The sequence below is a fragment of the Podarcis pityusensis genome (assembly GCF_964106645.2).
Source record: "Podarcis pityusensis genome assembly, chromosome: 1".
Classification (NCBI taxonomy): domain Eukaryota; kingdom Metazoa; phylum Chordata; class Lepidosauria; order Squamata; family Lacertidae; genus Podarcis; species Podarcis pityusensis.
Window position 1 is genome coordinate 11,675,339 of NC_138028.1, and position 12,866 is coordinate 11,688,204.

A 12,866-nucleotide genomic window follows, 5' to 3' on the forward strand; every position below is an offset into this window, starting at 1 on the left:
ACAGATTCCCATCCCCTCTCAGCCCTAAGCTCTAGGCAGCGAAGACCAGCCTCGGTATTGGTGGCCCCAGAAAAGCACGAAGGTACGGACGGTGGGAAAAGCAAATAGTATATATAGGTATTAAAAACCACACACAATGACAGCACAGCTATGGTTAAGGTGCTGAGGAAGAAGAACTGCAGCAGCAGCAGCTCGCGAGAAGCTGCCATCGCTGTAGCGGAGGCCTGGGTGAGCAGCTGGGCAGCTGGCTTCCATTTAGCAGCTGCCGTGGTCTCAGCTGAGGGAGGGGGCTGCAGCTGCGTGCTGGCCATGAATAGCCAGAGCGGTGTGCCGGCTGGCGAGGCTGGGGTGTCAGGCTGGGCTTCTGAAAAGGAGTGGGGAGGTGGGGGTGGCTGGCTTTGTGAAAGGTTTCCTAGCCCAGCAGGGAAGCTGCAGTCCTTTGACTTCTGGGTTATTTGTTCCCAATGAGGCTTTTCAGTGGGGCATGGGGACGGAAGGGTTAATGGCAAAAGGGGAACGTAGGGGGGGTGTCCCATGGCCTAAAAGGTGAGAGCTGAGTTGTAACACACACACACACACACCTGTTTGTGTAGATGGCATGGATCAAAGTCGCTGTTTTCTGCTGCTCTGGAGAGGGAAGGAAAAAACCCCACCTCCAAACAGCTGGAGCAAAAGGATTTTGCTACAGGTGCCTGAGCAGCTTTTGAAGAGGATACAGATGTCGCTGCCCAACTGATGATTAGGATGGCCAGGTGGAGGAGGAGGAGGAGGAGAAGGGGGCTCTTGCACCTTTTAATGGCAGTGCAGAAGAGGGAATTTCAGCAGGTGTACCTGTTTAAATTCCCTCTTCTGCACAGCTATTAACCATTCCTCTTTCACAGCTGCCCCCCCTCCTCCTTTGATGATCTCAACAATCAGTCCTAACAGCAGAGTACCAAAGGGGGAGGGGGCTGAAGCAGAACTACTAACAAAATATTAAACTATTCAGAGGGAACCCTGAGGTTTGCGCATGTGTAGATGACTGCCTCCCCCTCCAACCCCCAAAAAGACCTTGCTCATGGAGGACTGACCATGCTCAGTGGATGCTGTGGAAAGCTGAGCATCAGCTGGGGCCGTCTCTCTGAAGCCCAGTATCTGATGATTCAGCCACAACCGGGAGATGTTCTTGGGATGACAAATGCATAAGAGGACAGGGCTCCTGTGCTTTTAAGCATTGCGTACAAGATGGAATTCCAGAAGGGGCAGTTTCCCATGCAAGGGACACCTGATGAAATTCCTTCTGGGACACAATTATTAAAGTTGGCAGCAGCCTTGTCTTCATTTTACCTCTGGACCTCAGCTTCCCATCACTAGCACAGTATTGAGCATAAGACCAGAAAAAGCTAGGTTCAGATACCCAATGAAGTCATTAAGCCAATCATAAAATATACACATTGATGCTCGTGGATTATAGGTGATAAACAGAAACTGAACCAGGACAAAATGGAGGTTAAGAGAGTGATGGACTCTAGAATAGGGATTCAGCTTGTTTTGAACAGGATACTGACATTTCCTTTTTAAAATCAGGTGTGTTGTTTTGGAGTACTCTGATCTAGAAGCTGAGACTGTGGCCAGCTGTGGCCAGCTGGTGTCTCTGCTCACACCCTGGGACATGTCTTGGTTATGTCGAGACTGGATTACTACAATGCGTTCCTCCCTTCTGAAGACTCTTTGGAAAGGAAAGGATGTTAATGGGCACTCACCCAAGTGATATGTTTATTTCTATTATACAACAGCTCCACTGGGTGCCAAATTGTTTCTGGGTATGGTCCAAAAATTTGACTGGATTAAATATTTGTATGCCACTTTCCCAACGACACAGTTGACCTCAAAACAGCTCGTGACAACAGCAGAACAGTAGAAAGGTACATTGCCATCAATATAATATCACAGCTCCATTACCGGAGAAGCAAAAACAGTTGAATGCCGTTCAATAGAACCACGTAACTCAAAATAGTTTATCAGAAAATGGTGCTGAGCACCAGCTGAATTTGATTACCTTTTAAGGTGACTGGTGACTCCCGGAAGACACAAGAGCTTCCCACACTGGAGGAATGGCAGATGAAACTGATGGACTATATGGAACTGGCGGAAATGACTGGTAGAATCCGTGACCAGGGAGAAGAGTCGGTGGAGGAAGATTGGAAGAAATTCAAAGACTATCTGCAGAAACATTGCAAAATTAAAGAATGTTAGAGTGATGTTGGATTGAAAATAAGTGGCTTCCAGCTGTACAGGATTTAAAGTATAGATAGATTAAGATTAAGGATTAGGATTAAAAAAGTTTAAGGAAATGGAAATTTGGTTTTTAAGAGGTAAAATTTTAACGTTATATTATATTAAGACTAAAGATTGGGATTAAAAAAGAGGGAAAGAAATTGCTGGACTAACAATTTGAACTGGAATACAAAAGAGGGAGGTATGAGGAGGTCCAGAAAATAAGTAAATTTAAAAATGGAGATGAAAAGGCGATACTGTTTTTAACTGTTTTTTCTTTCTTTTTTGTCTTTTGTTTTTTCTTTTTTTTCTTTTTTGGATTATGTATTGTGTATTTTTTGAATTGTGTATTTCTTTTTTATGTTCTATGTTTAATCTTTTATGGAAACTTTAATAAATATCATATTTTAAAAAAATTAATAAGGTGACCGGTGACTCCCTTTGAAACTGTGATTCAGGGAAGGGCAGAATCAAAGAACTGAGTTCCTCTGAACATGTTCTAAGTCTAGGAATTGATTTTCAGTACCAGAACTGAGCTAAGTCATAGGTAACTAGGAAGCTGCATTATACTGAGCCAGGCCATTGGTCCATCTAGCTTTGGATGGTCTACACAGACTGGCAGTGGTTCTCCAGAACTTCAGAAGGCTCCTCTCTCCCAGCCCTACCTGAAGATGCTGGGGACGGAACGAGGGACCTTCTTGCAGTTCAGATGCTCAACCACAGAGCTTCTGCAATCCTTTCACACAGAAGTCCACACCTGGTAACGCCCAGCTTTCTTCATTTTAGCATCCAGTGATCCCTTACAGACTCCTGAAGGTTGTTGTTGTTTTGCAAGTGTATTATGCAACAGCATGCCATTGACACAAGAATAGTGCATTAGATTTATAGCGGACGGTTTGCACATCATCCTGCTTTAGGAGTTATCCTGCGATGCTTCGCCAATGTTCCCGCAATATTGTCGTCTCAAGGGGAACTCTTACGTTATATAGAGCAAGGAAAGTGGGGCAAAACCACCTCCAAACCACTGGTGGTATAGAAACTTGCGGGATTTCGGCAAGGAGTTACAGGACACGCACTGGTGGGAAACGAAACAATATGCGCACCCAGAAACTCTTGCAAGTGCAAGCAAACTGGAAGCGGGGTCTCATGTAACCGCCCCGACACCATCATCAGCACAAATAATCATGAATGCAGAATAGAAAGGACAGCTGGAGAGGTACTAATTTAATGAGGAAAAGCCTTGTCAGTCTACGTGCAAAAAACGTACCATTCTGACCTGCATTCTGTTCACCCTGGCTCAGGCACAAGACACCTGACAGACCGTCTCCTCTTGGACCAGGCTGCCCACTCCTGAAGGTGTACTGCAGACCCCTTTCTCTGTGACCCACCTATTGCTGAAGCGTGATTGGTAGGGATGTGCGAGAAAGGAATTCTTGGTGGTTGTGCCCTGATTTTTGGATTACCCTACCCAGCAAGATCTGTTTGGCTTTCATTGTTTTTCTCGGACTGGCTAAGACCTATCTAAGCCACTCTGAGCCATGCAAGGGCAGATGTTATCTGTGGGTGGCATTTGACTACTCAGAGCAGACCCACTGAAATTAAAGAGCATGACCAAGTTCGGACCATTCCATTTCTGTTGGACTGTGATCACAGCTTAGTTGACCGCTACCCTAAATAAATGCACACTGAAGACTCAAGGGCAGATGTTTCGGACTACAGTAACCATCAGCCTTGGGAAGAGACTTAAAAGGCCTTAAGGTGCATGCGATATACAGACCAGTGTGTCGGTGCCTGTAGAAATTAGCCTACTGTACAAAGGGACTTCTATCATTGTTTTCTCAATCTGGCCTCTGGCCCCTAGGCACCTCTAGCATGTGGCACTCAGGAGGCTGCTTAGAAAGGAATGCGGCCCTTCGACTCTAAAAGATGCTCCCCTAAAACAGAATTGATTTGTATGGCTCTTTTGGACTTTTGTGGTCCACCACAGAAGGTTCAGGGTAGGGTCAAATCCTGCTGGGTCTGTGTGCCAAATAGTCAAGGAGAACAATGTATGTGCTGAAGACTCCCAGCAGTTGATCACACAGCCTACCTCCTCAAACACAAGCCAGACTAGAGTATTCCACCTCCACACTTTTTCGAAAGGACCGGGCTGCAAAACTGCGTTGACTTACTTGGGAGATGGACCAACGGCACCCTGTGGATGTCTCTCCAGAGTTGGCATTGAGGGTTTGGCACAACGTAGAACCCATATCCCCAGCACACCCACTCCTCCTCTTTGCCATTGCATTGCAACCTGCCTGCTCCATCTTTCTCCTTCTCTAGCCAGAGGAGATGAGAAAGGTGAGAAAGGGATACTGGTTGCTACCACCAGCAAATTGCTCATTGGCTCCATCTGGCAAGCAGGCAGATGGAAGCAACAATGCAGTAGAACAGCAGCAGCAGCAGCAGCAGCAGCTGGCAGTCATAACACCGAGAGGGTGGGCTCACTGAGCAAGGAGGGGCCATTGAGGGTGTCTTGCTCAAGCCCCCTCCCCCCCAAACTAGGACTCACTGCAAGTATGTATTACTCACTGCAAGTCAGTTACCTCAGGCCATGCACTAAACGTTGCTACACTTTGGTAAGTGGGGGGGGGGCATTCCTGTCTCATTGGGATCATTTTCTAATTTATTTGGCCAAGGCCCTCTTAGGAATGATGTCTGTACTTCGGCCAAAATGATAAACTTTGCAGTTTGTTGGGGATCTAAAATACTTTGTGGGCTTCCTCCACTGACCTTATTTGACACAGTGTGATATTCCTAATTCCCCCTATAAAGCCCATACTCCGATGCATGCTTACTTGGGAGTAAGCTTTATTATTGTACCAAGGGCCTTTCTTCCGATTCCTACTTTTCCTGAGGGGAAAGTTCCGCTGCTTATTCGAAGGCTCGACGTAACAACAGTGAAACGAGACGTTGGTCGCTGGAGTTTAGAGGGGATCCCGGATCCAAAAATGGATGACCACCGCCTGGTTCAGGAGCCGATCCTAAGGCCCCTTGCGAGAGAAGTTCTGGAGCAGGGGTGCCAACTTGAATAAAATATTGGGGTGGGCACATTATTGATCACAAGACGTGGCTCAAACATGCCATTTGAATCGCGATGCCCATCAACTTTTTTTTGGGGGGGGGGCGGCCCAGCCAGCACAAATATTAGAGTGAACGAAGGGACCACGGCACCTTGTTAGGTATAAAGAAGCTTAGGATCGCGTTGCGCGCGCCACGCAACCATCAGCGCGAAAGGCTCTACCTGCACGCGCGAGAAATGAGAAAAAAAGAGAGAGAGCAGCCCCTTTCCCTTCTTGCTCCCTAGTTCGCGGGCGGCGGCGCGAGCCGACGTGCCGGGCGCAAGAAGGCACACGCCCGATCCGCACCCCCGTGCACGTGCTGGGTCGGGCCCGGCCCACGCGCAACAAGTGGCTTGCGCAACAGCCCGCCGCGGGGCGGACGGCGAGCGGCAGGTCGGCGGCTGCGGCGCCTCCGACGGCTCGCTGGGAAGCGCGCACGCTCCGGCGTCCCCGCCTTGGCCCGGCCTTGCCGCTCGCTCGCTTGCCCAGCCCTTTCGGGAGCCGCGTGGCCACACCCGCCCGCCGCCGCCACCGCCTCCTCCTCCTCCCCGGGCCCTTCCCCCTCATGAATATGAAGGCAGTGGCGGCGCCGTCTAATGGGCAATGAAGCTGTCACTCCGGCACCTACTTGTTGGCTGTTCGCGCAGCAGAGGCGCACAGAGGAGCGAGCGCAGTGGCGAGGCTGAGCTGCCGGCGGACCCGCGCTTTCCTCTGGCTGCCGCTGCGGCTGCAGGAGCGCGCCAGGCGCCCGCCAGGATCTGCCCTGCCTCGTCCGTCAGCCCGGGGCTTTGGCGATAAGGAGCGGCGGCGATCTGCAGGCTCCGGCCGGAGCTCTCCACCTTGCGCGCGGCGCCCGCCCTGCTACCCTTCCCGCCGCCGATGCTCCGAGCAGCGGCCGGTCGATGGATTGTCTTCCCTGATCGACGGCGTTCAGCTCGGGGTAGCAGGCATGCTGGATTCTGGCAGGCGGCACTGGGTTCTCCTCGCGGCGGCGCTTAGGCTGTGGCTGCTCCTAACTTTATGGGTGCAGGTAAAACAACGCGGTCTCTGTTTTTGTGGAGGGGGGGGGGGTTGCTGTCTTGCAAATAAAAGGGAACAACGGGAAAGGGATAGGGGAGCGGAGAGGACCTTTATCGCAGTGCGCGCCTTACCTTTCTTCTTCAGCCGCCTGTGCTGCAGCGGGGATTGCCTTTTGGATAATATTTCCCCCCTAAGAGAGTGGCTATCTGGAGCGCACCCTTTTTGCGAAACTTAAGCCCGATCTCGCTTAAGGGGAAGAGAGAGAGGAGAGCGTGGCTTCTGCTGCAGATCTCAGCCAGCCTCCCTTTCCAAACGCGTCGCTTCCAAGCCGGCGTGTTTGCTTTGGAAGAGCGCAGGCAAAGTTGCCGTGTGCAATGTTTGCATGGAGAATTTCGCTCCTCTTCTCTCTCCTCCAATTATGATTTATAATCCATTTATCTGCCCACCCGCGGAACGCTTTCCTTTTTTTATATAACAGAAAACAAAACCGGTTTGCATAGCTCGGCTGGTCTCCCTTACGACTGTATGAATCCCAAACCATTTTATTTGGGAGTTGCTTATTTCAGTTGCAAATGGGAACATTCTGCAGTTCCCTTGCACGGCTTGTGAATATTTTCCCTCTCTCTATTGCCACAGCTAGCCGGAATTGCGGCACCGTGTCCCTGCACCCCCACCCAAATAGCTCTCGATCTCATCTTTTAATAGCACCGTCTAGTTGTAATAGTTTTTCGGGAAGGCTTGCTTTGCCGTAGGAAACTCCGGAGTGGCTGCTGGCTTGTAAATCTCCGCGCACTTTTTCTTCCCAAGACACTGTAGTAATGAGGTTGTATGTGTCTGTCACCCCCCCTTCCTTCCCTCTCCCTTATTTTTAGGTGTCCCAGTCCACGGGCTATTTCGAGCTGCAGATTAACTCGGTGAAGAATGTAAACGGAGAATTGTTGAATGGGGAGTGTTGTGATGGCATGAAAAAGCCCCAGAACCTGGACTGCGCGCGGGACGAGTGCGACACTTACGTGAAAGTCTGCTTAAAGGAGTATCAAGCCAAAATCACGACCACTGGAGCATGCAGCTACGGCTCCGGATCTACTCCTGTTCTCGGTGGAAATACTTTTTATCTCAACAACCGCAATTTTCATCAGGGGAAAAGTCACGACATGGGCAGGATTGCTATCCCTTTCCAGTTTGCGTGGCCGGTAGGTCAACTTTCCTTTTAAAAAAATATATATGTATAAAAATGTGTGCGCGTGTTTGGAGATTTGCTCATCATTAAGCAATAGGCATAAGTGGTTTTGTGCACGGTATATAGGCTATGCGCTGAATGGTGTTTGGTGTGGGGGGGGGAAGAATTATTTGGATGACCTTCCCTTTGTGGCTAGCTGCAGTTCTGTAACTTGAGGTGCTTTTCCTTCCGCCCTCTGTGGTTTTATGCGAAGTGCAGGCAGGGACTGGCTCAACTTGAATCGCGGTTCATTGCTTGGAAAATGCGACGCGTTTTATTCTAACTGACAGACGAGAGGCGCGCACTGATCGTTTTCTCTCCGCTGCACCCCCGGAAAGGAGAAACGAGGAGCGGTTGTTTGTTTCCTGGGGGGGGGGGGGAGCAGCCCCGATGCCGCTAGGCTTACATTATGGATTTGCAGGAGGGCTTCCTGAGAGCAGCGACAGACAGTAGCAGACAAGTGACTTGCACCGCACGGATCTGCAAGGATGTGGCAGCTGGTGGTGCAAATGGCTGGTTATTTACTGGGAGCAGGGGAATCGGGCAGTGGAGATTTTTTTTCAGGGAGCCCCAGGTGTTGGGGATAATGAACTCCTAGCAGCGTGTTGCATGGAAAGTGGGGAGGGGGGGGCCGATTTTGCCTAATAAAAAAAACCTGGGAAAGGGCACACCCAGAGGCATCTCCTCATAGGGGCGTGCCTGCTCCTCATAGGAGCAACTGCGAGCGGCGGGGAGGAGGAAGTGCGTTGCGTGACAGCCTCCTCCCCGCGCTTTGCAAGATCCAGGTGTGAGCGGTGGAGGCTGTTTAGAGTGGGGGGGGTACTGTAGATACGAAGGTGCTGCTGGCTTGCACGAGCTTTGATCCATACCCTTGGGTGTTTGGGGGCACAAGGCGCTGCTTGATTATTTTTGTTTTCTTAAGAAAAAAGGGGGGTGGAAATGCTGTAAGCAATTCCCGTCCGCTGTCTCCCCCCCCCCCAAAATGGGGCGTGTATTTGCAAAACAAAAATAAAATGAAATGGTACCATCTCCAGCAGGGGGCGCGTGCGGCTAGCCTTGCGCTCGTGCCGTTTAATTACATAGAATACATGCATATATAAAATGCACAACACCATCCCTCTCTCAATGCAATGCCTAGAGAACATAGGGCGGGGGTGCGTGTGTGTGGAGAGAAGTGTGCCGGCAGGGCGTGGAAAGAGGCGGCGGCGGCGGTTTCGCAGTGCAAAGCAGCTGCGCTTTAGCCGCGGGCTACGGGGAAGCGCGGGGCGCGCGTGCTGCTGCTCGCTTAGGGCGCGAGCGGCTTGGCTCCTGGGACCAGACCTGGCGGGGAGGGCGGGGGCGGGGCGGGAATGGCTCGCCCGCCTGGCGCGCGCCTCGGCAGCGACCGTTGGAGCGGGGAGGGCGCGAGAGGGAGCCGCCAGCCTCTCCCTCTCCTCCCTCCCAGGCTCTGGGTTCAAGTAGTGCGCGTCGTCGCAGTAGGGCGCACTTCTCTGAGGGAGGAATTCTGTGGAGAGAGCAAGGCACCTCTTCTCAACTTGGGGTCTTTTCAAAATGCATCCCTCCATGCCCAAAGTTTAAACTTTGGCCCATGAAAACCACATGCAACTGCCCCTGCCTTCTGAATTATTTTTTTTCATAGGAGCAACCAGAGAGGCGCACGCCTAGTGAGGTAGTCATGGCGCAGTGTGGTGGCCCACAAATGTAAACTTGGGGTGAACCTGTTCACATTGACTGACTTAGGGATGTTCATCCTCGTGGGTTAGTCGCACGCAAGCCCGGTGTCTCTGAGCAAGTGCAGAGTGAATCGTGGGTGGCAGGTGGAGGGTGCGACCTGAGAATTTGTCTGAGGCCACAGGTCTCTTTTTTTATGAATCTTAAGCTCGGATTGAATCTGCTTCTAAGTTTATCCATATGCACACAGCCAGGGTGGGGGGGGGGGGGGAGAGAAAAAAACCCCAATTCCTTCCTGTCAGAGGCCTGTGACTGACAGAAAACATCCTTAACTCCAACAGCTGCTATTATTGCCACGATGTGTGATTAAGAGAGGTTATTCTGATCCGGTGAACTTCGGCGTTTTGGCCATTAAATTACCAGAGTTTTGGAGGTAGAAGTTTGGCATTCTTCATTTTGTTTTTATAAAATTGTGTCCCCTTTTTGATCTCGACCTGGTCTAAATGGGCAGACCATGTGAAAGCTCATGAGGGTTTGGGTCTGGTCAATACCACATATACACAACCTTGGGTTCCATGATTGAAGGAAAGTGGGGCTAAAATATAAGTAAACGTTCATGTGTGACTCAGAGTTTTACTATGTCTTCCCAAAAAAGTGTGCACATCAAGTACACAGCAACTGCATGGGGTTTTTTTAATTGCCATTTTCAGCCTCTCAACAGCTGTGTGATAGTCCATTTTTCATCAGCTGGTGTGCACATGTGTCAGTCAAATAGACCTATGGAAATACTGGTAGTCATGTAGTTTGGTCTTCTCTTGCTGTGTCCACAGGATGACATCGCAACTCCACAATAGCAGGTAATAGAACAAGGTGTGTCCTGTGTGCTATGAAAAGGAGTTGTCTAAAACACGTTGGTTGATCTTTAGAAGAGCTTTGGAATGGATTCCTCTGGACTCTTATAGTACATAACTGTTAGCAGTAAGCCCAGCTGCCAAAGACAGACTGGTAGATGGTTTTGTATATATTGGAACACATCTTTTTCATGCTTCTAGATAGAAGTATGTTCTGTTACTTAGAGAATTTGCTTTGTGGACTTTGGGCTGGGAGTTAGGCAGCTAAGTGTTGTGGAAGAAACTTGATGGCAAGCTGTGTTCTAATAGTTCTAATTTCTGGTTTAATGGTTAAACTCTTTTAATGGGCATATTACATGTTTTAATGATGGATGTTTTATAGTGTTGATGAAGTTGTTTTACTGTGTATCTTGTACATGCTCATTATTATGCATCTTAATTATGGGTGGCTGTATTTTTGCAAGTGGCTTTATAGTTTACTTTGCTGTTGGCTTTTATATGTTTGCGAACCACCTCTGTATTTCTTCTTGAAAAGAAAGATGGTATATAAATTCCAATAGTAATGCTGTTTGTTAGGGGCCGGGCTCTGAGCTTAGAAATCTGAAGAAAGGATTGTGTGTTGAGTCGTTTCAGCGCTAACAAGTACAGACCATGCCACCTTCTGTATTCAGCAGAGTGTATGTAGTAACTTGCTCAGTCTTGTGGTAATCCTCTGGACAAACATGCAGTGGAGCTGATTGAGAGCAGCGCATCCAATATCCATCTCCTACCCAAATATTTGTTGCTGGTATTCATTTTATGGATTGCTAATCTGATTGCCATAGTCATTCTCTTTAAAGGGTACCTGGTTGAATAAGACTTGTGGCTGGCCTTCATATTCTCAGCAGAGGATACTTAATGATACCGGAAAGCGATTCAGAATCTTCACAATTATTGCTAAAAACAAAGAGTACAGTTTTCAAATTGGCGGGAAATCCAGGTCTTTATGTGGGATAGCACTTCCATTGCCAGGAGTATTGCAGTTTCTAATAAACCAAAATAGATGGTCTTCGTCATAGCAGTTCTGTTCTGTCGAATACAGTTGTGTGAATGTGATGAAAACCTGTTAGGTTGCCTGCTACATTAGTAGAATTGCCAAATACACTGTGTGCCATACGTGCCCTTATGAATTCTAAGAAGCTGTAGTTCGGTCTAGAGACTGAACGTGTACCCCTCATGCCTCTCATGGGGGAGTTCATGTAGCCAGGGGTGGGGGAAGCAAATATTCCCACCAAGAAAGCTTCTTATTCCCCACTCGGCAAAGTCCCATCATGTTGTAAGACAGGCATAGCTTAAGAATTTCTGAGATCATCTTCCTTAGTCTCAGCTCCACCTATCCACACACTGTTTATAAGCAGTAAACAGGAAGATAGCTATACCTCTACAGCTCTACTGTGGAATACCTTTGCACTGCAGTTACGTTCTGCACATTTTAAAGAAATATCCCAGAACCTAAGCATATCTGTTGTCTTGCTGATATCCTGTACGTATTAACTGTGTTTGTGCCTTAGAATGCATCATTACTCTCATGTAATAGCCCACTGAAGATTAAGCTCAGTAGTGGGCAACAACTGATCCAAGTCAGAAATCCCTGAATGGCCTCTGTGGAAGCCTAAGGCATCCTGGGAAATAGACGGCATAACCTTTTTGTAGAGCAAGTGATTTGCATTTTCTTGCACCTGCACACTTTGATTATGTAGGTGCCACAGGATGTCATGCTCATCGGGGCTAGGATGAATTTAGCATTGAAAGAGAAGTGTGTTGTTTAGAAGTGTTGTGTCTTTGTAGATGTATGTACCTGAATATTTCAAAGTGGTGAAAATAAGTCTTGTTTGTCTGTTCTTAACTTTGCTCCTCCTCTGTATTTTTGAGGACTTTAACAGAACTATAACTTTTACTGAGACCTCTGGGTATAGGGTAGTATATAAATTCAATAAATAATAATAAAGGTAAAGGTACCCCTGCCCGTACGGGCCAGTCTTGACAGACTCTAGGGTTGTGCGCCCATCTCACTCAAGAGGCCGGGGGCCAGCGCTGTCCGGAGACACTTCCGGGTCACGTGGCCAGCGTGACAAAGCCGCATCTGGCGAGCCAGCGCAGCACACGGAAATGCCGTTTACCTTCCCGCCAGTAAGTGGTCCCTATTTATCTACTTGCACCCGGGGGTGCTTTCGAACTGCTAGGTTGGCAGGCGCTGGGACCGAGCAACGGGAGCGCACCCCGCCACGGGGATTCGAACCGCCGACCTTTCGATCGGCAAGCCCTAGGCGCTGAGGCTTTTACCCATAGCACCACCCGCGTCCCAAAATAATAATAATAAGAGTGCCCTAATTCATGATCTCTAACAGCCCCCACCCTGAGTCCTCTTTTGCAAGGTGATTCAGGTGAGGAGAGGTGCTGGCTCATGTTGCTTCTGTTTCAGCCCCACTGAAATGGAAACAAGCCCAGTTTCTCCTCTTCCCAAATTTTCTGATCTGCACAGAGGGCATGGGGTGTGCTTTCACCTCTTGCAGTGCTTTCCAGTAGGCACTAAATGGCATGGATTTCTCTTCTGTCAAGGCTTGGACTGCACCACAAGCCTCATCATCTTCTGCAATGCTGGTATGAAAAGGAAATACCTTTCCCTAGTGCTGTTGAATTCCTGGAGAACTTGCAGGAGGGGATCACCACTGTTAAGCAGTTTAGGGGTTCCTTAGAGCACTAAACGCA

At 49.0% G+C, this 12,866-nt stretch overlaps 1 protein-coding gene across 2 annotated transcripts in view; it reads left to right on the top strand.

Annotated features, from left to right (window-relative positions):
* The first annotated feature begins 6,036 nt into the window (after positions 1-6,036).
* JAG2 (jagged canonical Notch ligand 2) overlaps positions 6,037-12,866 on the top strand; it is an 88,474-nt gene continuing 81,644 nt past the window's right edge. The window contains exons 1-2 of one of the 2 annotated variants that reach the window (XM_081009204.1): positions 6,037-6,387; positions 7,250-7,570. In XM_081009204.1, the coding sequence (XP_080865330.1) occupies positions 6,307-6,387; positions 7,250-7,570 (402 nt within the window). In that variant the 5' untranslated portion in view covers positions 6,037-6,306. The remainder of the gene's footprint in view (positions 6,388-7,249; positions 7,571-12,866) is intronic. The other variant, XM_081009205.1, reaches the window with a different exon arrangement.